Consider the following 25,902-nt stretch of genomic DNA (forward strand, 5'->3'; position numbering starts at 1 on the left):
ATTTGAGTACACATTACTTCTAAACTGAAATAATTCAGCTGCTGAAATTCTTGTAATCCTTTTCATCTCAATACATCATGTTAGAGAACACTGTGAGAATTTTTCATGGCAGAATTATTTTTGGTTGTGTTAGCTGCCAAGACTCTAGCATTTTATGGAACTCTCTCTCCCTTGAGGTGGATTCAGTCCCCAGGTTAACATTCTGTAAGCAAGGTTATATTTTTCAGAAAGCCTTTGGACTGCAGTGGTCCTAGGTGTTCATCCCTCTATAATTAATTTTGGAGTTTATTATTATGTACTGTATTTCTATTTTGTGTCTTGCTGTGTGTATAACTAGATAACTCCTCTAGATAGGAGCAGGTTATAAGCATTTTACATAAATAAATAAATAATGCAAATAATGAAATAATACAGATAGAAAACAGGCAAATAAAAAAGTACTGCAAAGTACACAAAGTACACAAAACTAAGATATTCAGAATTCTCATCTGGAATCAGTTAATTGAAGAAAAAAGTTGCCCCCTCAGGCAAAATAAATGAAAACGGTGACTAACAAACAAATCAGATGTAATGAAATTTCCGCTCCAAAATGATCTTCACCAAATCCATGCAGTGAAAATATAGAAGGGGAGAGGGGGGAATTATCCCTCCCTAATCTATTGACAGAAGCAGTTTTGTCTGTAGAAAGATTTCACTGGAACAGAGTGCCTAAAATTTTAGTATGAGCTTCAGAATCACTAATATACAAGTGGAAAAATTGCAATGTACCTGGTGATTAATACAGCTGCATCCACTGGTGACACATTTTCATTCCAGCTTGTTGACATTTCTAAATGTATGTCATTTTTTTTACCAAATTCTTCATGTTGCCATTTGCAAAAGCTCTCCAGCATTTTTTCACCATGATGTCCAATATACATCTCTGCCTGAAAATTATAATAGTTTAAGATAATATCCCTTAAATGAAAATATTTTTTGCAACAAAACTTCCAAAAACGTTTGGAACAAAGTTTCAGAAACAATATTGTTGTATTGCATTCACAACAATACTATTTTCTTCTCCAGTCTTTTACTATATCGTTTCCTTTAGATGTTTTGGAGTTCTGAGAATTCTCAGAATTCTGGTAGAAAATTCCAAGAGTCAGAAGACCCAAGAATATCGATATAAAGTTAGGTAAATATAAATCCTATGTGTTTAAATTTTCTATTGTTGAAATATTTTGATTTGCTGAGCATATCTTGATCAACAGAATCAAACTATTTAGAAGACTGTTTAACCTTAATGTATTAGTTCATTAATTTAACCTAAATATATTAATTATATTTATTTTGTAAACCCAAGAGATTATTGGGTTATTGTTGAGTGGCATTATGCCTAAAATAGAGTGACTGGCCCCAAAGTTGTTCATCTAGCATCTTGCTTAAGGAAGAAACAGAACTGATTGTCCCCTGGTTTTTAGTCGAGCACCTTAACCACTCTGTCAAATTGACTTTTATCCCAAAGGTGTTTTTTCAAGAGGCAACTGGACTTTCTGGTTTTTCTTTGAAGACGTTTCACTTCTTATCCAAGAAGCTTTCTCAGCTCTGATTAGATGGTGGGGAATGAAAGGATTTATAGATTCATCACCATCCAGTCAGAGCTGAAGAAGTTTCTTGGATAAAAAGTGAAATGTATTCAAAGAAAAACCAGAAAGTCCAGTTGCCTCTTGAAAAAGCACCTTTGGGACAACAATGACCTGGATGACTAAAGAATCCCCATAGAAAACTGGCTTTTATATTATTATATTTTATATAATAGATGTAAGTGTATTTGTTCGAAATTCAAAAGAATTTGTGTTTGTTTCAGCAGACAGGCAACTAATAATATTACCTGTTGGATGCCTATCCAAACGAAAGTGTCATGTCATAATAGAATGCTCAAATACATTTAAAATGGAATAGTCCTTCCATTTAGTATTATAAAAATAAAAATAAAATCAGTTGAATATATTTAAGCATTAGATTGCTGTGACTGGGGCATTTTGAATGGTTGAAAGGGTCGAAAGTTCACAATCAAGCCTCTTTCTCTGCATTTACTTTGTTCAATCTAGCTGCAGTAAATCTCTTCAGAGCTTTCATTCAAATAATTTCTAATGTTTCTTCCTGGCAACTAGTGAAAGGGTCACAATCCAGCTTCAGGTTGCTATCACCTGAAAAGGTGGCCTGCAAAGCATCAAGATAAACTTCAGGGAAGAAACATATTTTCTCCTTATGCAAACAACCTTTTCTACCCACCCCCATCCCTACCATGTCTGCATGGTCAAGCAGTGGAATTAGTCTTAGACTTAACCCTATCTTGTACAAAGTTTCCCTAGAGAGAAAATAAAAAGGAAGTCTTCCAAGAATTAAAAAAAAAAAAAAGGATGTGGGGAGAGCCCACATCCCTGAAAGAAAAAGTTAAAAAAATATATACAAAAATACATTGACAACAGGAATGGAGTTCACCTTTCTTAAATCACACTTTGGAACTTGCAAGTAAATCATAACAGACTAACCCTGTAGGGCCCCAAGAAAGAAGGAACTGTTTCTGGAGCATTAGCTAAATTGGATGGTTTTGTACAGCTGTAATTGATATATTATTCCATCAATGAGAACAGGGGAAAAAAGCTAACTCAAAATGAGAATTGACTGGTTTAAATTATTATATATGAAAGATGGGTCAAACAGTGATGTAAAGGTTACTGTTCAACACCGATACTGTATCAGGTTCTGGGAAATGCAGCCATGCTATGAAATTTTCCCCCTTTTGACCCTCTCTGAAATTGCTTAAAAGCAAAGCAGTGTTTTTATTCTTTAGGAAAGGTCAGCAATCTATGATTTTCCCTTCGGTTTCACTTTTATTTTAGGCCACTGCCAATTGCAGATTCTTCTATCAATCTTCGCCTTTTTTAGTGTACATGGAAGAGATAAATGCAGTACTTTCTTACTGGAGTGTCATGAAGCAGAACAAGCTTGGTCACCCGAAGATTCATTTGAACGCCAAGGCTCTTGTGCTGGAAAAGATTAAATACCTGAAAACAAAAGAAATACAGTAATGTAAAAATTAATAATATGACAAATCACAGATTGTTTGAGGCATCTTCTTAAAATTCTGTGGATTACTGAGTTGTTTTCAATGTTTTCCCAAATAATTACAACATGACAATCTATTCAGGACACAGAGGATTCTACAAAAAACATGTATAGTTTATGTTTGTAATATTTTCTTCATATACTCAGTCTGTTGGCAGTGAGACCTTAGCATCATTGGCACCTCAGTTCAGTTTCATTATATTCTTATCAAACAATATATAGTATTTTATATTTGCAATAGTAGAATAAGATACTGAATTCAATTTTTTCTCAATATACATGGCAATAATAATGAGTCAGGATAGTAGGAGAAAAAACTGGCTATTTTTTATGATCTATACATTCCAAACTAACAGTGGACTTTATGAGATGATGACTTTGTGCTGGATCTTGTCTTAGTGTCAATGTAAAAGTACCAGCTATGATTTTTCCTCTTTTCTAATCCTCCTAACCAGAAGTGGGCTGTAACAAATGATTCGCCCAGAATCAAAAATGTGAGCATGCACACGGCATCGAAAAAACAGCAATTATATAGGATGGGATAGCCCAGTCACTGGTCGGAACTACCGGTTCACCCAAACTGGTCCGAACTGGCAGCAGCCCACCTCTGCTACTAGCTCATTATTAGGCTATATTCTCTATTTTAAGTAAGTTGTATTTAAACTTTAAAGTATTATTTTGCTGAAAAGATCTATATTTTCTTACCATATTTAAAATAGTTAAAATAAATCTCCTAGCAGCATCTGCTCCATGATAAGAAACCATTGTTGGATCTGCAATCACTACAGTCTCCACGTTATATTCTTGAGGTAATTTATAGGAGTATCTCTTTCCTCGTCCATTTTCTGTGCCTTTTTGACCCCTGACTCTCCTTTTCTCTGCAATAGAAACAATAGAATTAGTAGCCGGAATAGTGGAATAATACCCTGTTAGAGTTTGCAGCAATCCAACCAGCACACAAGTATTCAGCAGGATTCATTTATAAAAGAAACTTCTTTATATACAATACCATACAGCAGAAGCCAGAACCAGAACTCAGAATCCAGAAATACAGAATCAATAATCACAGAAGCTATATATACAGAGAAGCAACAATGCAAGGACAAACCAACTCTTTTAACTCCCAGGCTCCAAACTGTCTGAGTCAGCAAACAGTTCCCATTGGCTGACCTGTTGCCAACCGTAAAGCTAAGCCACGCCCAGGCTTCAAACTGTCTGTGTCACCAAACAGTCCCCATTGGCTGACCTGTTGCCATGTCTATTCCAACTCATGACCCTCTTATACACTGACAAACCCAAGGAGGGCCAAGTTTAAAATTACATTTAAGCATGGAACATTATATTATTTTAAATTGGCTGACCTGTTGCCAACCGTAAAGCTAAGCCACGCCCAGGCTCCAAACTGTCTGTGTCACCAAACAGTCCCCATTGGCTGACCTGTTGCCATGTCTATTCCAACTCATGACCCTCTTATACACTGACAAACCCAAGGAGGGCCAAGTTTAAAATTACATTTAAGCATGGAACATTATATTATTTTAAATCAGAAGTGTCAAACTCAATTTCATTGAGGGCCGCATCAGGGTTGTGTTTGACCTTGGGAGACCGGGGTGGGCATGGTTGGGATGGACGTGGCCAGTTCAACATCACTTGTGTCGGGCCTGCCTGTCGAGGCCCGAGCGCTCTGCTGGAGAAACAGGGTCCCGAGATCCGTTTTTGGCTGCAACAGCCTCCTGCAACCCTCTGTCAGCAAAAACAGAGCTAGGGAGGGCCTCACGCAGCTGGACCATGGCCGGTCCTTCGCTGTTTCCAGGACAGACCCATGGGCCAGATCTAAGCACCCCATGAGCCAGATCCGGCCCCCGGATCTGAGTTTGACACCTCTGTTTTAAATTATTATAGCTCAGGACCAAGCTTTTTCAAATAAAGTATTTTTAAAATGGAGCAACTTTGAATTCCATACAAAAAGTGTAGTATAGAGCCAATTACTAATTTATTATTTAGTAACAACTCGTTTAGATTTTGGGTCAGAAGTTTTCTCAAATATTGCTGGTAATGGTACAAATGACAACACAAGTGTAAGTGTAATATAATATATTATATTAGAATAATATAATAGAATGTGAAAAAATGTTTTTATTTTGTTTATCTTAGATAGCCTCATTACAGGACATATCTGAGTTAATTAATCATCATAGCTTTACATAGTTGTACTGATCTGTAAACAAATTGCAAAATATAAGACTAGTAAAGATAGGTTTCAAAGAACTACAATTAGATAACACAAGTCCTATTCAGGTTGCGAGCATTTATTTTAACTGATAAACACAACTTGAAAACCTCAAGGAAAATCATCTTGACCAGAAGAAAGTTGTAAAATCAGAAAACAAGAGTCCCATTCCAAAAGGGAGTTAGCTAATAATTTGTTCTATTAAAATCCTGGCACAACATTGCTTGGTTGTCTTACTATCTTCAGTTAACTTTAATTCCAAGTAAAATAAGTGTTATCCTTTGTTTATAAATGGAGGAAAATGATGTACTGTGATGGCAAATTTCAGTAACTTTACTTGAATATGCTTAACAAAACAGATCTAAATAACCATTACTGAAATAAATGAAGTTTTGTTTAACTTTCTACTAGTAGATCAGAATTCTCAGCCTGGTACTCATCAAATATTCCCAGAATTAATGGTAAATATGCTTATTTGCAATCTTGAAAGTTGAAGTTCTCCACTTATGGAAGGCACCAAGCTGGAGAAGACTGATTTTAGGAGAAGGTAATAGGAAACTCCCGTAAAAGGAGTCAGACAAACAGAACAGTGAGAGATGAAGATTTACATAAAATACATATTAAATTAAAATATATTAATAGAAATTACATTACCAGAAAAAACACCACAGTATTGACTATGAGAGGTCGATTTTTCAGAGGGTCTTTCATGTATGGATCTTTTATGTCTGCATACCCGATGCGCTTGACCAATCACAGCCAAACTATGATTGAACGGCTCAATAAATATAAAGTCGTCGTTCATCTGCAAAAAACCAATCTGCAGGAAAAACAAAAACAACAGATTAACAAGATTTTGTCATGCTATATAGAAAATAATATATTTAGAACTATGTTTTAAGAATTGTATCTACACTCTACTAAATGACACTATGTTGGGATTGTTCTGTTTTACGAGCTGATCCAGCAAAATCAGGTGCCGTAGCTTTTAGGAAAATATGAAAATATTAACTCCTTCATTTCAAAACACTAAAGAGTTTCACTTCTTTTCAAGAAATGTGTTATGTATTAAATGTGCTTAATGTTTTGAAAAAGAAATCAATTAAGAAAGCAGCTCAACATTTTTCTAAAGAGTAACACACCTCAAATTTCTGGATTTATGTATAGACACACACATAGATACACAGAGGGAGGGAGGGGGAGGGAGGGAGGAAGGGAAAGAGAGAGGGGGGAGAGAGGGAGAGAGGGAGAGAGAGAGAAAACCTTTCTCAAATGATACTTTCCATATAGAAATAATCTTTATATGAGGAAAATCAGTGCAAATTTCGGTGAACTTTAATTACATTTAATTTGTTTATATGGGATTTTAAACTTGAAAATTTCTCTACTGATGGTAAAAAAGTACTAACACCATAGTTGTAACCTAAAACACACTGAGCTCCTGATATCAAAATAATTGCAAGGTTATAGAATGTGATAAAGTTTCTGCTAATATAGCACCTATCCACACCCAAATAATGGGGTGGGGAGGTATCTTATTGGGTTTTTAAACTAACTCAATATATGTATATTTTTGATTCCCAAGGCAAAATATGCAGTTGTAGAATACATTTTTACATAAAAATCTGAAATCTTAACGAGAGAGAGAGGGGGGGGAGAGATCCATTCATTTCCAGTAATAATTCTTATAATGTTACAAACTGGATTGTATGTAAATACAGCCCATTGTAGTACCTTAGTATCAACATCAACACCAACCAGAGGCCCCAGTAAGGTCACTAACAGGACATGCAGGGAATTGCTCCCTTGTCATTTCCCCAGTATTTTATGATCAGAGGTATAGACTCCTGCTTTATGATTTTAAACAAAATCTTTTTAAAATTATGTAAACTACTGTTGAGTTGGCCATTACCAACTCTTGTAGTAGCAAATACTATGCGTTAATTAAATATCTGAAGATGGTTTTGCTTTGAATTTTCTACTAACCATTACTTTTCAATAAATGTAAAAGAGAGAAAAACCTCTGTATCCATTTTCTCCACATTATACAGCTTATTGTCTTCTTCTTTTTTATATAATGAAAAGAAACTTAACATGTTTTACTCTTTCTACTTGTAGAAGATTCTCCTGACTATTAATGCTTTTAGTTCTTTTATCTGGGCATTTTCTATTAATCCAACTGGTATTTGATATAGCTGAGTTTGCACAAGGAAGATTCAGGTTCAAATTCCTGCTCAAAACTCACTGGGTGGCCTCTGACAAATCACTGATCTCAGTCTCAGTATCTGATGGAATCACTGGAAAGTAATGAATACTTTAACATTATAAATAACAAAGATAAAACACATGTTATAGAGAAAAAGATGTCTTCTTGTTTTTACTTAAAGGGGAAAAATTTACTTAAAAAGGAAACATTGCATATGGCAACTTACTAATGAAGAAAAAGATAAACTGTAAAATTTAACTGTGTTAACATAGTCATGGTTGATGCTATATTTCCCCAGATGTTCTTTAAAAAACCAGTAAAATCACATTTAAGATCCGTATTTATCTTTCTATCTACCTATCTCCATTCATAATGTTACGGCAGTAGCAAAACAGGCATTCATGTTTCTCTAAATCATTCCAAACAAAGCACCCAGAAGACATAGAGTGAACACAAACCATAAACTCTAATGAAATAGTCAAGATTCAGCCAACTTTCCTCAGATTATATAATAAAAGCAAAAATGCTGCTCTGTAACATTTGAGAAGACTAAAGAAACTACACATAAATGGTAATGAGTACCTCTGTATTTCATTAACTATTCTTCCTGAAGTACTTGCTGTATTGCATTTGCAAACGTTCTGTCCATCTGATCATGTCTTTTCCCATATTCTTGAATAAAGATAATGCATTGTATCTTATCCATATTAACTCCCTCCTTAAAAGACTGAGAAATTTTCCACTGACTACACACAATAAATTCAATCCATCCCAAAGTTTGTATTAAATGAAGCCACCATAAATACAAGAATATATGCAGTCTATTCAGACAATTCTCCTACAACCAGGACTGTCTGGTTCATTTCTGTTTAAACTTTCTTCTAACATTCACATCTTCTTTTTTAAGCTGCAAAAGTGGGTTACAAAACCATAAGAAATGAGGATTTTAATATGTAAATGTACTCCAATTTACTTTTAAGAGTCAGGAAGTGTAAATGAATGAAATCAAACAAAAATAGTATTCAGATACATCTGCTATTCTATATTATAGATCTCTCAAATTACATCTTTTATATATTGTACCATAAAACTCCATTTAGAAGAAATGGATGTCCATTTAATTCAAATGTATTTCATTGACCTAATTTATGTCATTCATCTAATTATATAACTGATATTTTTATGTCATCTGTCAAATTACATCATCTATATCAAATTATTTCATTGCTACTGCTCTATAATTATACAAATGATGAAAATAGATGAAAATGATCAAAAAATTATTCAATCATTTAAATGACCTAAATTATCACAAATGATATACGTCAAATTAATTCTCCAGCATACTTCAGGAACAATGGAATTTATTCTTTTCAGGTAATGTTCAATATAAAATTTTGTTCATTAAGGTTAGGGTTAAGGCAATCCACTGAATCAAACTTTTACTGTATTTGAAATAATTTATAATATAATTTTCTTCTCAGTAAATTGAACCTTCTTTCTGCTTCGTTCACATTCACATCCACTTACTCTAGTGTGTATTTTAGTGTTATTTCTTGTTCTTCATCAGTTAATTGTGCCTATAATACTAGGAGTAAACAGACTGAACACAAGACACATATAGTAGGGATTTGCAAGTATGCATTTTTTAATGGAAAAAATTATTTGAAAATAATTATTTATTTTGCTGTTGTGTTAAAGTTCATAGTACTCTGATTAATTTTAATCCCTTTTCTAGTTTGTCACACGTTGAAGATGAAGCAAGTATTTTAGCAATCTCTATTTTATAATATTGTCTCAAAATTCTTCATACATACTTTCCCTAACTAACCTGATATTGTCAATTCAGCTTCAGTTATTTGAATATTTGCTTCCTTTCTGTTACTTAATGATTGCAATATAGTTTTTCTTCTTTCAAAAGTTGCATACAATCTATACCTGAAATGTATGACTGAATGGGTTGAGTTCTTTAAAATCCTTGTGTTACCTTTGCATATGGGGCGGGGGGGGGGGGAGATTTGCAAAATTATGGTCTAGTGAGTCTGACAGGAAACAGCTATTGCTTTCCATTTGACTACCAAAGAAAATGAATATTCATACAATTTATAAAATCATCCTGTAATTGTGGCTTGGCAGTGCATCAACTGGTAGTTTAGTTTAAGCCATAGTTTAAACTAACCATAGTAATCACAAAAAGAGACAACACCAGACATAATTTTTAAACTGAGGAAGAAAAAAACATGCCACTCAGAACAATTATGAACAAATGAAAAGTATTATTTCTATATGGTCTACTTTAATGCAGTAGATAAGTATATTTTTTAAGGGAGAAAAAAATGTCAAAATATCAATTTTTAAAATTTTAACTGAATTGCATTATTGTATATTGCCTTTGTTATTAATATTTTTAGATTAGATGACCAGCATCTCAAATTACATCTGGAAAGAAATTGGAAACCAGTGCAGTTCATGCAACAAATGGGCAAATCTATGGGATCTCATTATTGTGTGGACTGCTGCATTCTGGACTGGTTAAAGTTCCCTGGTGGTCTTCAAGGGCAGCACCAGGTAGAATGTGCTATCAGAAGGATTAAACTTTTTCTTCTTCCTTGGTTTGTTTCCAAGCTGGGACTAAAACATACCAGATAATCAATAAAGGTCAAATATACAGTATAATATTTATTCATCTAAAGTTGTTAAATTGCTTTGGATGGGCAGCCATACAGGTTCCTGGCCTCTCTTTTTATAAGGTTTTGTAGTTTGGAGATTTAGCCTATCATTATCAATGGAATGGAGTGTGTTAGTTTATTACAAATATTTCCTTATGTTGGGGAGGGGAACAGATGTCTTCCTATTTATGTTACACAAATGATTTTTTATCTAGAGATAAAATAGAGATGTTTTCCTATCCATAAATAGAATTAAGAAACAGATAAATAAGAACTTAGAAACTGTTCAAACATGCATCATCATTTTATAATATAAAGAGATAAAGCTTTCAGTTCATCTGATCATAGAACACAACAGTTTTCAAGGAGAACAAAATAAGAAATGATACACCTAGCAGAGGAAAAGAATAGTCAGGCATCTTTTTGAATTCAATTTTTGGTGCCTTTGTAGATAAATCTTTATTGACCATTTTTATTGACAATTGTAATACATTCTGTAATATATTCTGTTGAATATAGAGTTACTGGACTAGTCGATAATACAATGAGGCATAACTGCACATGAAGTATGTGTCCCTTAAATAGTCCCTAAACTCTCTTCCTGTAGTTGCACTACACCCTGCTCCTTACTACTGAGAGGAAACCAACTAGATTTGCTGCCAATAATAACTCTAGAGAAACTAACTCTACTACTGGGGAGACAAATGGCATTCGCCTTCCTTCAGTAGCTTTCAGGTGATTGCACATAGATCTTAGTGCTTTTCTCTGGCAAGTTTTAGGGATCAGGTAAGTGTTTCAGATTCAGAACCTGAACACACTGGCACATGAAATTTAGACCATTCCTGGAGGAATGAAAGAAAGAAAATACCTTGGTAGAAAAGGTACTTGAGCAAACCTAAATTCAGCCTGGATCAGTTGAGCAAGAATCTCAACTAGGAAAGCACCTGAGATCTTCTATGGATCCCAAACTATGAAGAGTAAAACAATACAAATCAAACTGTCAACTTCCAAAAAATGTGTGACTCAGCATACAGTTGTGCTGACAGAGCTTTAAAACAAATGTCTGATCACTATGTGAGTATATTGAATTTTCTGGATGAACTGGAATGGAAACTAACTAGTCTTAGATGTTCCTGAATCTGTGATTATCTGTTATGACTCTTTTGGTTTGAAAACTCAGCTTTTGTGCCAATGTTTTTATAAAAGTTACTTCATTTTACTTCAGTTAAAGATTTATAACTGAAGCTGGGGGTAGAGAAGTCAACTGCTAGCACAGAATGATGGGAGATAACATTCTCACCTTTCTGTTCCCCTCTGCAGAGTTGGAGTTTTCCTTCCACTCAGCAATATATCAGTTTCACAAAGATTAGATTAAACAAATACTTGATTCAAAAAAATCTGCAAATAACAACAACAAGAACAAAAAGACCCAATAATTCTTTTAGGATTCATTTTAATATCCAAATTCCTCTCTCTCACAACAATCAAATTCAACCACGACTGCAACTTTATAATGTATGATGAGGATATATACACAGATAGATGGAATGAGATGGCTTGGCTTATACAATGATGTGTTGTTGGTATATGATGCCAGAGTAATCATTAGTTATTATTAATGTATCAAACATAGTTTGATATAGAGAATTTTAAAGATTCATATTCAACTGAAGCATGAACATTCCCTCTTAGAATTAATGGATAAACAGTTAGAAAAAAACCATGGGATATTATTTCAATATATGATCACAGTAGCGAGATTACTGTATACATAGAGATGGAAAATTTTAACACTCTCTATTATGGAGCAATGGCTGGTGACAAATTTTGTTGAAATGAATAAATTAACTCCTGTGATTAGAGAAAAGATATGAACTACACTTATTGCCAGCTGGAAGCTTCTTATGAACTTTTTGAGTAAAAATGAAAAAAATGTACTAGTGACATCATTTTGATAATTATAAAGGATAGATTATAAAAAATAGAGTAACAGATTTTCACTTTAGGAAGAGAAATTAAAATATATCTGTACTATACTGCTGTAAAGAATATCAGGTCAATAGTTTGTACTTTTTTCTTTCTTTTCTATTTTTCTTTAACTTTTTTTCCTTTTCTTGCACCTTTTGTTTTTTCCTCTGATTTCTTTCTTTTATTTTTCTTACCTTTCATTAATTTGTGGTAGCTTTTATCCTCTCGCTTAAAAGTTTTAATAAAATTAGATATGAAAAAAGGAATGAGGTGGTTTTGCCTCTCATCCCAGTGCTTCCCATGAGATAGTCTCCAAAACTGTCTTCTCATAACCATGTTGAGAGAAACAAGTATAATGTTACCAGCCCCTTTACTCCAAGAAAAACTTGTCTCCTACCAATTAAACCCTTTCAGAATCTACCCCCCTCTCATAGTGGAATTTCTCACACTCACTACAGGGCCAAAAAAAAAAAGATACAGAGCATTGGTGAAAAGCTCTAAAGTCTGCTACTGGTTTGCTTTGCGCGTGCATGCGCGGTGTGCGCCAAATGTGTGTTTTGCGCATATGCGCACCGCAGGCACTACCACGCAGTGCTGAAAAATGAGGCATAAGAAGCCTTTTCTACAGTAAGTAGAACAGCAAGGGGGGGGAACAGCTGTGCCACGTTATTTAGATTCGCTAGAAAGCAGAATTTCCAGCTTTCTAGCGAATATAAATCGTGCGACACAGCTGATCGTCAGAAATACTGGTTCGTCTGAACCGGTATCATTTTTTTACTACCGATTCACCCAAACCAGTAGCTTTTATTACTACCGGTTTGGGTGAACCGGTCTGAACCGGTAGCATTTCACCCCTGCAACAGAGGTACTCCCAAAGAGACAGGAACAAAGGATTACAATTGTCTCTAATTATTCCTGTCTCCTGTAGCCACTACCCAGCACAGAATTTTATTTAAAAAACCATGACTTCTTATCTGTAAAATGATCCAGTCCATAGACTTTTGCTCGATACAACTGGGGTCAAATTCACTTTTCCGCGCTAATGAAAATCAATGAATTTCCTCTAACGCACTACATATTAATAAAATGTAGTAACATTAATTACTATATAGCGAAGTACTTCTCATACCAACTTGCAACTTTAAAATGACATTCTTGCCTTCAAAGTTCATAAGAGAATGCTTTTTCTTATCTTTCATGCCAATTGAAAGGGCCTGGTGGCTCAGCAGACTGATAGCATTGTGATTAACACCAGCTGTCTGCAATTACTGTAAGTTCGAATCTCACCAGGCTCAAGGTTGGCTCAGCCTTCCATCCTTTCTAAGGTAGGTAAATTGAGGACCCAGTTTGTGGGGGCAATAAGCTGACTTTGTATAAATATACAAAAGTATGAAGGCTATTGCTTAACACATTGTAAGCCGCCCTGAGTCTCCGGAGAAGGGCGGCATATAAATCAAATTAAAAAAAAATTGGGCAAAGAAAGAAAAGATGAGGTAGCTGGATATGGCTAAGGAAGTTATCTTTAGTATGCACAATATTTTTCTGGCATATGCCTCAGTATTTTCATAAAATAATGTATTTTCAAACTCAACATGTCGATATAATTGTTCTACTGGGGATCAGCTCCATTCACATGAATGGGATGCATTCTAGCAGAACTAAAAAGTAATTCAGCCAAAACCTATTTAGAATTAGAGAATTTTGCCTCAATGGAAAGAAGATAAAATATGTATTTGTCAGGTCTGAATATACAACTATCCAAACTTTTGACTAGTGGGATTAAATCCTATATCATGACTAAGCAGCAAAAAAAAAAAAGAAAAGTTCAGAAAACAGCTCAAAAAGCCAACATCAAAATAAAGAAGACAGCTGCCTGGATATATTGTTTTTGTCAAGGGAATTGTTTCACTTGCTTGTAAAATTTCCTGAGGCAAAAAATTAGATAACTGGCAATTCTGTAGTGATTACACCAATGTTCCAAAAGTCAGTTAAATTATAAACTTATCACAAACAATGCCAATTTTATGTGGTGGCAATAACAAATGATAAGTGGCACAAGGAATGATTAACACATGAATGTGCAACATTAGAAACAAGCTCCATTGCAATTTATCTGTAGTTAACGCTTACACTCAATCAGTCTTAGCCTGACTTGACCTAATTTTAGGTTGAAGATCTGGTAAGAATCCAAAGAAGCACAGCTGAGGTAATTAAACGAACTGTTGAAAGACCATTACATTTTAAAAATGAAGTCTCTTATGAAGTTGCTCAGGGCACATTTCTAATGTTCTAAATATTAAATACATTTAAAATACAAATTGTGATTTAAGGATTGGGTGAACCTTCCAAAAAGTGTCCAAACATTTATTTATTTCAAACAATATTTAAAAAGACAAGGCAGCAGCCAATTAAAGCCAAAGAAATATAGCTATTATGGAAAAGAACTTCAATCAACAATTTTGCTGATTTTCTACAGTTATTTTATAATTGAAAATGCTTAGTTGCTAAGCATTATATAAAATATTTCCTCCTGATGTTTTCATCAGAACAAATGCTAAATAAAAAGTGTCATATTATAGACACTTTTCACTTGAAGTGAAAAGCCACAACAAACTTTGAATTTGCTATGTGGACATGCAAAATGTAAAATAATCAGATGTAAAGATGCAAGACTTCAGCCTGTGTATTATAGTTTGTATTTAAGTGACCTATTGCAGGCTACATATTTAAAAAAATAAGCAGGGAGATAAATTAAGATTATTTTAATCTTAATGAAGATTAAATCAAAATTTGATTTAAATTTAATTTTAGTTAAAAAGAACTACAAAAAGAACTATTAATGACGCGGGAAAACACCCGAGATTTTAACTTTTTATATATATAGATATAGATATAGATATTTATTAAATTTTTGTTTATTATAAATTTATTTGCCATTCATCTAGCCACAAGGTGACCGGGCAGTTTACAAGCTTAAAAGCAATAAATCTATAAAATATGTATGTGTGTGTATATATGTATATGTATATATGTATACACACACATATATATTAGTAATTAAATTATAAATTATTGCAAAAAGCAAAAGGAAAAGGAAGTAACAAGATGTGCAAGTTATGAGGCAAGATCTGCTATTAGTCCATCAACACCTCCAGCATGACAATTTCCCACAGGGCCCCCAAACCAAGTGGCAGAGCCAGGTTTGCAGGCCCTTAATTCAGAAAGGTGGGAGCAGATTTCACTCTGCGGAGGAGAGATGTTCCAAAAGGCAAGAGCCATGGCAGAGAAGCCTTTTCTGGACTCCATCAGCCGAAATTCCTTGACTGACAAGATCTGCAGCATGTCTCTTCTACCAGTGAGGGTGGGTCGGCCTATCCCATTGAGATGAGATGGATATATACTGTATAACATATACCAATCCTTCATATCAAAGATTGCAATTTGGTGGTGGTGAAGGGTTCTAAGAGCCTAATCCCAACATACAACTCTGAGAGCTCTGAAAATGTGCTTCTGTTCATTAAATGGCTTTCTTATTTATCAAAACATTTTTAAGCCATTTAGATTAAATCATTAGTCAATTCTGTGTTTAATTTATTATAAAATAAGCACCTAACAATTTAAATATTGCAAATTATAGAAAAAGCATAGATTTTTATAATTTGGGCAATAACTTATTTAAAAAAGAAAAAACCATTATCAGAATAATTTACACAAAATTATGTAGGTATAATTTGGATATGATAATAAAAAAAAATGTTAACCTATTTTAATAGCCTTTCAAAATATCGGACAAATGTTGCCACCATCTGAGCACATATATAAAAAATTAAAATAAAAAAATCATGAAATTAGTATGAATTCTAAACATTATATTCCATTTTTCCCAAAAACTAAGAACTAAGTTAAGTTTCTCTGCCCCTCAAATACAGAAGCCTCTCTTTTCCTAATGGTCAACAACCACAATTTTCTAGACCTCATTTTTATAATCTCCTGAACTCCCGTTTGCCATATGGCCAAAATTTGATGGTATAATTGACAAAAATCTGAAGAGGCCCAATAAAAGTATAAGTCCTAGAATAAATGGGAGATATTAAATTAACAAATAAATGTGAATAAAATCCCCTACACCCATACAAAAATGAAAAAAAAAAATCCCAACTTCAACTAAATATATTATGTGTTCATGTCCATTTTACATTTCCCCCAAATGTAAATAATATTTAAGAGTTTACCTTAGGAATACAGGTAGTCCTCGAATTACAACCACAATGCTTAACGCATTGTAAGCCACCCTGAGTCTCCGGAGAAGGGCGGCATATAAATCAAATTAAAAAAAAAAAAAACAATTGAGCCCAACATTTCTGCTGCTAAGCAAGACAGTTATTGAGTTTTGACCCATTTTATGTCCTTTCTTGCCACAGTTATTAAGTGAATCACTGCAGTTGTTAAGTTAGTGAATCTGGCTTCCTCGCTGACTTTGCTTATCAGATGGTGGCAAAAGATGATCACATGACCCTGGGTTACTGCAACCCTCATAAATGTGAGACAGTTGCCAAGTGTCTAAATTTTGATCATGTGACCAGGGGGATGCCACAATGGTTGTAAGTGTTAAAACTGCCATGTCACATTTTTTAGTGCCGTTGTAACTTCAAACAGTCACCAACTGAACTTTTTACTCTTTTTCTACACTGTATAAAACATTACTCATCTTGAAAATACCTAGTTTGTCTATAATATTTAATCTTAATCATTCTATTGTATTTTTTTCTGGTTCAAATGTGCAACCTCTTGTTTCCAATTTTAATGTTGCTTCTTGCCTCATTTACTTTACATCTTGCTTTGGCTAAGTCTTTCCTCTTTCTCCTTCAGTTATCACTGACTACATACATACATACATACATACATACATACATACATACATACATACACACCAGTGGTGGCTTGCTCCCAGTTCGGTCCAGTTCTTGCGAACCAGTACTAACGATGGCAGGAGGCTCCGCCCACTTGCCCAGACGTCATCATGAATGATCTGCGCATATGCAGAAGCGCGCTCGCGAGCGATGCAAACCCGTAGCTGAGGTAAGTAGAACCCACCCAATACACCCCAGAGAGACACAACTGTACATACATATTCTTGTTCAAAACCTTTTTTCCCATATTCTTACTTAGCCTCTCTTAAGTTGTAGATATGCCAATTGCTCACAAATAAAGCAAGGAACAGTACTTTTTTGTGCTTTACAAAAGGTTTTGCATATGTTTTCATGGCTCATAATTCAAAGTGACATTTTATTCTCATTTATTTCATACATCTTTTCCTTATTTTTTAAATATATGCATTATTTTGGCTTCTGCTCTTGCTTTCTCTCTTAACATATATGCCCCCTAGTCTATGCTTTTTGATCTACACTTTTACAGCCAAGTCTCATCATGTGCCTGAATATTAAATGAAAACTTGCTAATTTTTATCAAATAGTTTCCAGCCAATTTTGATTTCTTTTTGGGTCCTTCCTCATTTCATTATAATCCTCTTTTTTATTGCAATCTTGTAAGTTTATTTAATTTGCATTGCCTACTTCTTGAGTCACGGTACTTAAAAACTGGTTCCATGTAATTATCTGTTACTGATATATAAACCGAAACTAATGATGACAAATGGAAATATGAGTTTATGTGTTTTGTATTTTTAATGATAATGCTAGAAGTTATGTTAAATCAATTCAACTCTCAGTAAGCAATAAAGTTTACATCTGTGTCACTTTAGATCCTCAAAGTTATTCCCTGAATTTACAGGCAACATAAATCTGTTTCTGTTTCCATTTGATATTTCTATTGAAGTCCGTGTACCTACCCATTTTGAGGTAAATCTAGTAGTGCCTGTCTAAACATATCTATCTGAACTTAAACAAGTGCTAAATTAAAGTAAACAAAGAAAAAACCTTTTGAACTCTGTGGCCTTTCAGTAAAAAAAATAGCTCATTCAATTTCCATGCCCTTATGAACAAAGTTTTGCCTTGGAATTTTTACAATTGCAGAAGTTTTCATAAAAGTTATATGCCAATATTTACTATTCTAAGAAAAAACAGTTCCTCTAAAGAATTACTAATGTTGGACAGAGAAACAATTTCATCTTTTTATAATCCCTGGATAATACTTTTAATGGATTATCCCTGGATAATCTTTTAATAATCCCTGGATATTACATATTTTTTAATCCTCTTTTATAGCCAAATGGTATTTGTTCAGTTCTTTTGATCAACATATTTTATTGTATGTTCTTTATTTTAATAGAAAATGTATTTTTAAACTAGTTGAGATTAGAATGTCAAGGTATGTTCTGACCATCTATAGACACAATCTATAATAACATGTGCTATACCTCAATGTATTTAAGAGAACTTGAAATGTATCCATCTCATTTGCAGGAGGAAAAAACCCCGGATAAAAGCAAAATCAAGACATTAAATTAGATCAGGGAATATTTTGTTAAATTCTATAAATACAGCAACTTCCCATGTGGATCTCTATTGTCATAAGCAACACCAACAAATATGATAGCATATAAAAATCGTCCAATCTATTACTTCTTTAACATATGTGGGAAAACTGCAATTTGTGGGACAATTGAAGCTCCTCCAGCAACTCAAGATCATCTTGATGTAATTTAGCAACAAAACGATAATTTCTCGATGGTGTAATTTTCAACTTAATGTTGAAGAAAACTTTAAGAGGAATGTTAGTGAAATTATTCTATGAAGCCAGCACAACCCTCCCTACATTTAAAATCTCTCAAGTCAAGTGAAACTGACCATGAAGAATTTGTTATCCATTCTAGACGGGCTCAGGCCATCCAGTTTGAATGGAGGAAGCTTAAACTTATAAACTTTTGTACATGACTAGAACAAAGCATAAGGTATTTTGGTCTTGTATAGCAGTGAATCCATATTCTAGAAAACCTAAAAAAAGGCCCGGTGTACAAATTCACTCCAATTATGAACTGCATTCCACAGGTTTGAATGATGTTAGTATATCTTTCTGCCCAAACTAAATGGTATGAATCTAAACAACCAAACTAAACCACGGGTCTATATTTTATCTAATTCTCTTTATAAACTTTATCAAATCTGGCAATTCCACAAAACTTAGTAAGAATAAATTGAAATAACTCAGTTCCCACAAAACATTGGCAAGCTATATTCAATGTTCTTCGGGAGAAACCTAATTCTGAAATACAAGCCAATGATGTCTTCATAGCTGTAGCTTTATTCCACAGATTACATCCAGCAAACCACAAGGAGCAGGAAATGTTCATTTTAAATACCATTGGCTCACTTCAGGCTCAAAGCCACTGTCAGCAACATCCTTATTCTATATAGCTTTACATTAATAAGCCTAAATAGAAACAGTAACTGCCTTCTTTTAAATCAATCCATACTTTTGCATGTCTCCTGTTCGTAGGATTTTAGCCATTCTATCTACTTACCTTTATACTTCGTGCAGTCAAGAAACCTGTACTATTGTTATTGGATCTAATTCTAATTTTCCTTAAATCTGCTAAAATCATATTAAAAATGTCTGCCAGCACCAAAGTTCTATCTACGAAACCAGGATTTCAGAGCACATGAAAGTGGTCACAGAATCCCACAGTAACTTGCCTTACATATGAGCACAGTTTGGTGTTAATACAGTACAATACAATACAATACAATTCTTTATTGGCCAAGTGTGATTGGACACACAAGGGATTTGTCTTTGGTGCATATGCTCTCAGTGTACATTAAAAGAAAAGATACAAGTACAAGAGCTTTAGATTGATAAGATTCCTACTCTAGTTGATGATTAGAAGCCTGGAAGCTTTAATAACAGTTTCTCATTATATCCAGACCAGAAATTTTAGTGTTAAGAAATCAAAACCATCCATCTTAATTTAAAGGTTTCAATAAAGCACAGTTAACTCTTACCTTCTCAGACATCCCCCCTTGTACTAATAACATAAGAGCAAACTTGATGTGAAAAACAGGCGCTGATGGAAGGTTAAACATTCCCAGCCTACATTCTTAACCTCAAATGTAGTATCCTTAGACTTAAAAGAAGTAAAAATAGAAGCTGGCAGAATATGGTACACATTATTAATCACATCTAATTCAGCTTTATATTTAAAGGACAAAAATATTAATAAATAATTGGCTAATACAATATAGTGTCTTTACATTGTATAAGTTTATGACATGTACTGAAAAGGCTGGAATTAAAGAAACTAACATAGAGAAATAGAGCACTTGGATTATTGTGATTTCTGCATTTAAGCAGTTATACAAGCAAAAAGAGTGTCAGTACTCCTCAATAATGGATAGAATTTAAAAAATAAAGAGAAGCTTAGTGTGTGTGCTCAAGCAGTGTATTTCCCTGCCTTCAGGAAAACAATCAGAATTACCCATATTAACTGGTTCTCATGCAAATCATTTCTCAGGATGGGTTTTCTGAGGTCATATTCATACAAATCAGTTTCCCCAACACTAGTGTTCTCCAGAGGTATTAAATTACAGCTCCTGTAGTCCCCATAGTTTTACTGCAGTTTAACAAGGATGAAAGGCACCAAGTTGGGGAAAACTGATATGCACTTTATATCCATGTAGCTAATACCTGCTAATATCTGATCTAATTATTTTAGATGTGCAATACAATGGGCATATGATTTTCTAAAATCCAACTACTAGAACAACAAGCCATTTTCTGTAAATTCCTTGCAACATAGTTCTAAGCAACTGTAACCATGCCAACATGTTGAAAACAAGCTTATCTATGTTATATTGTGGAAGTCAGTGGAAGATCTATGAGGCTGAGCTTGAACATCAGATACCATATACAAACTAAAGGAACTAGTCATCCCGCTTTATGCCCTGATTAAGTGCTTCAAAATACATCTAGAAATGTAATGAACTGGAATAGACATTCACATCCTATGAGTGATACAGTTTGTGATCATTATAGACCTGGAAAGAAGCAGATTGAGAAAGGTTGTTCCAGAAAGTTTGATCAGAAAACTTAAAATATCCTTAAGCATAGGTTCAGGCTAAAGGTCCACTTTAATCTTTTTACAGTGATGGAACTAATGGAAAATAAATAAGATCTTCATATTGTATTATTAAATAATCATTAAAGTATATCATTAGTGACAACAAACCTGAGCATAAAAAGTATATGAACATAAACAGCTATAGATGTTTAATAGGAATTACTACTATCTATGTTTACTTGATGAGAGGCAGTTTGTGTAGTAGTTAAAGCATGAGGCTAGAAACTGGAACGCTATGGGTTCTAGCCCCACCTTAGGCACAAAACCACCTGGGTGACTCTGAGCCAGGCACTCTTTTTCCAGTAAGCTAGCCCTAGTAAGCTAGCAATGGCAAACAACTTCTGAAAACATTGGCAAGAAAATTGCACAAACTTGTCCAGGTAGTCACCAGGAGTCAGCATTAACTCAAAGACACAAAACAAACAAATGTTTATTTGATATTACTTGTTCAATGGATTTAACATTAAAATGGATTAGGCTTAAATCAAGAACTTTTGTATGCTTATAATAGTGCAGATGAAATTAACAATTACAAAAGTTAATTTTAAAATGAGGACAAAGTGCTTTCCTTATTTTAGTTATAGAGCTTTGAACATCGAAAAAGAAAATGGCAAAGAAAAATTAAAGTAAATAATAACTGGGGTAATATGGAAGTAATATGAAAAAGACCAGAGATGGAACAATAACAGTGGGAAGTAAATTTTACTGCAAAGAGCAGATAAAATACAGGTGAAGCGGGAAAAAATACTCACCAAACCACCACAAGTGCTAAAGGAAGCGAAGGATCCAGGATGATACAGCACAGATCCGCTATAGTAACAGGCTCTCTCTGTTTGTGTGTGGACCAAATTTGGGGTACTCTTTTCATTCAATAGTCGTTCCTCCACTGCAAAACCTGGTGCTAAGAAGCGACTGTCCCTCTTAAGCAGCAGATAGAGCTCCTGAGCGAAAGCTGGTATTCTCAGCAACATCTCATCATCATCTTCTGGAGGAGATACAGATGGACGAGATGGTTGCTGAGAAGTACCATTAGATCCCTGAGGAAGTGGAGACCAGTGATAGAAATCCTGAGATTCATATTCATCCTCTGAAGTTTCCCGAACTGGAAGTTGCTGGTGCTGGTGGTCAGATGAGGAGGAAACTGAGCGGATCTCACGAGAACTGCCCATTCCCTGAGTGGATGCAGAGGTAGCATTAATATTGCTGCTGCTGTTCCCACAGTTACCATCAAGACTGCAGCTGCCTCCTGCACCACTCCCTCCAGTGGATTCCTGCTGGCTTCTACTCCACAGGGCTGGGTAAACAATCTCCCACTCTTCAAAATCTCCCAGAGGTTGCAGACCTGCAAAAATTCACGCAGATTGAAATTTACACACTAAATCACTCCCAACTATAAGAGTTGCCATAAATGGATGTCAGATTTAGGACCCATCGGTATAATTTTGATACATCAAAATGACATAACAGCATTGATCCATACTGCTATTACCAATATAAAATCAGTTTTCCTATGTATTCACTGCACCGCTTTATATTAGTTGGCTCGAAAGTTGGCTATTTTTAAATATATGTTGTATGTATATTTTAGTTTTTGTTAGCTGCCCAGAGTAGAATTGGTGAGATGAGCGATTATGTATGTATGTACCCTGTTTCCCCCAAAATAAGACATCCCCTGGCAATAAGGCCAAGCGCTTATTTCAGGGTTCAAAAAAAATATAAGACAGGATCTTATTTTCGGGGAAACATGGTATGTATGTATGTATTATGTATGTATTATGTATACACATACAACTACATGTGTGCACACATATGTACAAAATACCTGAAGACTAATGTGCTTTTCTCTTATTTTATTTCCTTTCACGTGCGCAATGGCCAAATTGATCAATGATGTATAAAGGCGAATATCTCCTCAATGGTAGTTTTTACATTCTGATGATATTAGCAGAGGCTAACGAAAGCTAAATGGATAATATATTTTAAATTCCGGAGATCGCAATGTCTCTCTTCTTTTATAGCTACACCTGGAACTTGTATTTTTAGGATATATACACACATACAATACATACACACATACATACACATCTTAATTCAATATTGTGTAAAAGATTTATTTATTTATTTATTTATTTATTTATACAATGTGTCCCTGTTTCAATATAAAAGGATATTTTTAGAAATCTGTAAATAAAGCTTGAAGAGTATCCACAGCTTCTAATTGAATTAAAAGATAGGCATCTCATCTTACCCATTTGAACAATTGTAGTCAAATAATGTGGTAAGGAAGAATAGTAGCCTTTCCCAATGTGATGTCCCCTAAACTATGTTGCTGGCTGACATTTACAGGCCACCATCCATATTAGACTGGGAAAGGCTGTTAGAAGTCCCAACTAACTAGTCAGTCCAAATCTCTCTAGTATCATCAGAAGTAGCCTCTCTTTCAATCTAAGTATCTCCAGCATAAAGGATAGTTGTTATAGGTTTAAGTGGCTGAACACCCAGGAGTTTTTCCTACATTATCAAGGGACTGCACAAATTTGTAATTTAAAAGGCAGACTACAAAAATATTTGCCAAGCATCTATGTGAGTTTTAGGGATAATAAAAAGTAAAGATGCCACCTGATGGCAGAAAAAGGATTAAGAGGGAAGGGAAAATTGATTTACTCAAACTTTTATTTGTTTTACCAAATCAAGCATCCTACATAGATTAGGATTATGGATAAAAAAAACTGTGTAAAAAAATCTATAATCTTTCGTTGTATGTCCCATTCCTAAATTAAAGTATTTCACTGATTAGCCAATAAGAATTCAGTAAGAATACAAATGACAGTAGAAATTCTGAAACATCATATGTATAAATAGTTATAAATTTATAATTCAGAACATTAATTTGTTGTACATTCCGTACAAAAATATTTAGTGACGTGGAACTTCTGTAAATTGTGGATTTGTGCACAAAAGAAAATTGTTTTATGTGTAAATCTTTGATGTTTAATATTTGAAGTGCTTAAGAAATTTTAAAAATTCTTAAATAACCCGATGAAAATGTTAGCACACTGCATACAGAAATAAAGATAGAAAAACTATTCTCTTGCTGGTATTGGAACAGTCCTAAAGAAATAATACAGTTTATTAACATTTGACCTTAGTCATTCTATATTTTAAATCAGAGAATACTGCCTCAAAAGAATATATGATCTGTTTCTTCAGCAAAGGCAAATAAGACTTTATTTTGCTTCTAGCAAAGGCAAACAAGATTGGCAAACAGAAAGAAATTAATCCAATCAATATATCAAAGTACAGATCCTATATATTTCAAATGTCACAGGATTTTGGGGTGTATTTAATCTTTAATGGGCAATTTTTGCCACTTTGAATTATTCATCAAATAAATAAATAAATAAATTGGGGTGTATGAGAACTAAAACTTCATAAACATTCTCATGCAGATGTGAACCAAGTAGTTCATCCTAATGGAATAAGAAGATAGTACTTAGCTTGATTACACTCTGGAGAACTGGAGACATATCCTTGTAAAGCATGTCCTGTCAAGATGCTGCTGAATGTTGTTTGATCCTCCAGAGTACTTTGGCAGTCATTTGAAGAAAAGAAGCTAAGTTTGCTGTTCAATATCACAGCATTCTCAAGCTGCTGGCAAATTATTTCTGAACATGTGCAGGGTGTCTTATAAATTATATCCTCTCCTAGCAGTGTTTAAGTATTTGATAGATAGATAGGTAGATACCGTTCAATAACAGTGCACCGAAATGCATGTTTCTTTAAAAGAGCCTTGGTAGTACAGTGGTCTAAGGTACCCTGTTATTAAGCTGGTTATTAAGACCAGCTGCTGCCTGCAATTACTGCAGGTTCGAATCTCGCCAAGGCTCAAGGTTGACTCAGCCTTCCATCCTTTCTAAGGTAGGTAAATTGAGGACCCAGTTGTGGGGGCAATAAGCTGACTTTGTATAAATATACAAACGGATGAAGGCTATTGCTGAGCACATTGTAAGCCGCCCTGAGCCCCCGGAGAAGGGTGGCATATAAATAAAAAAAAAAAAAAACACCTTCTACGAACTACCAATAACGATACATCTCTGCACGACCCCTTTGTGTCACTGTGCTTCCTTATTACCTTGTGCAAGGCTCTTGGCAATCACCCGGGGCCAGAAACCTCCCAAGAAAGGAAAGAAGTTCCGATTATTAAAGCAAACACCATTCAAAACGAAGCACCAGGACTCACCTGAAGTGATCCGATCTGACAGGAAGCACAGCTGATAAAAGATGCAGCAAAGGTGGCTCAGCCGCCTTTCCCTTTTCGTCTCCATCCACGCCGCGGAGGTGGGCAGGGGGAGCGACCAAAGCACCCCCTTTTTTTTCTCTCCCGGCGCTTTTCTTCGAGGAACTTTTGCAAAAACCGAGGAAAAAGCTGCTCGCGCAAGACGCCGAGCCTGCAAAGCCTCCCTTCTGCCTTCAGTTTGTGGGAGGAGAGCAGAGAAAATAGCGGGCTCGGCAAGCCTCTTAGCAGCAGCAGCAGCAGCAGCTCCGCAAGTGGCACCAACCCCGAGCCTCTCCGCTCCGGTTCTCGAGCAGAGTGAAAGCTGAAGCCCCGACAAGGGAAGCCACCTCAGGGGGCCGAGTCAGGCGG

General features: G+C 34.7%; 1 protein-coding gene across 1 annotated transcript in view; it reads right to left on the minus strand.

Annotated features, from left to right (window-relative positions):
- Positions 1 to 25,582, minus strand: part of ADAMTS19 (ADAM metallopeptidase with thrombospondin type 1 motif 19) — a 94,247-nt gene extending 68,665 nt beyond the window's left edge. Inside the window, exons 1-6 of the mRNA XM_070935679.1 lie at positions 25,498 to 25,582; positions 22,010 to 22,599; positions 5,996 to 6,161; positions 3,817 to 3,989; positions 2,967 to 3,050; positions 769 to 926 (exon numbers count right to left, since the gene is read on the minus strand). Of these exons, the coding sequence (XP_070791780.1) occupies positions 769 to 926; positions 2,967 to 3,050; positions 3,817 to 3,989; positions 5,996 to 6,161; positions 22,010 to 22,599; positions 25,498 to 25,582 (1,256 nt within the window). The remainder of the gene's footprint in view (positions 1 to 768; positions 927 to 2,966; positions 3,051 to 3,816; positions 3,990 to 5,995; positions 6,162 to 22,009; positions 22,600 to 25,497) is intronic.
- Positions 25,583 to 25,902: the final 320 nt, after the last annotated feature.

The sequence above is a fragment of the Pituophis catenifer genome, unplaced genomic scaffold, assembly GCF_029215685.1.
Source record: "Pituophis catenifer annectens isolate HBS135680 unplaced genomic scaffold, rPitCat1.0.hap2 SCAF_2, whole genome shotgun sequence".
Classification (NCBI taxonomy): domain Eukaryota; kingdom Metazoa; phylum Chordata; class Lepidosauria; order Squamata; family Colubridae; genus Pituophis; species Pituophis catenifer.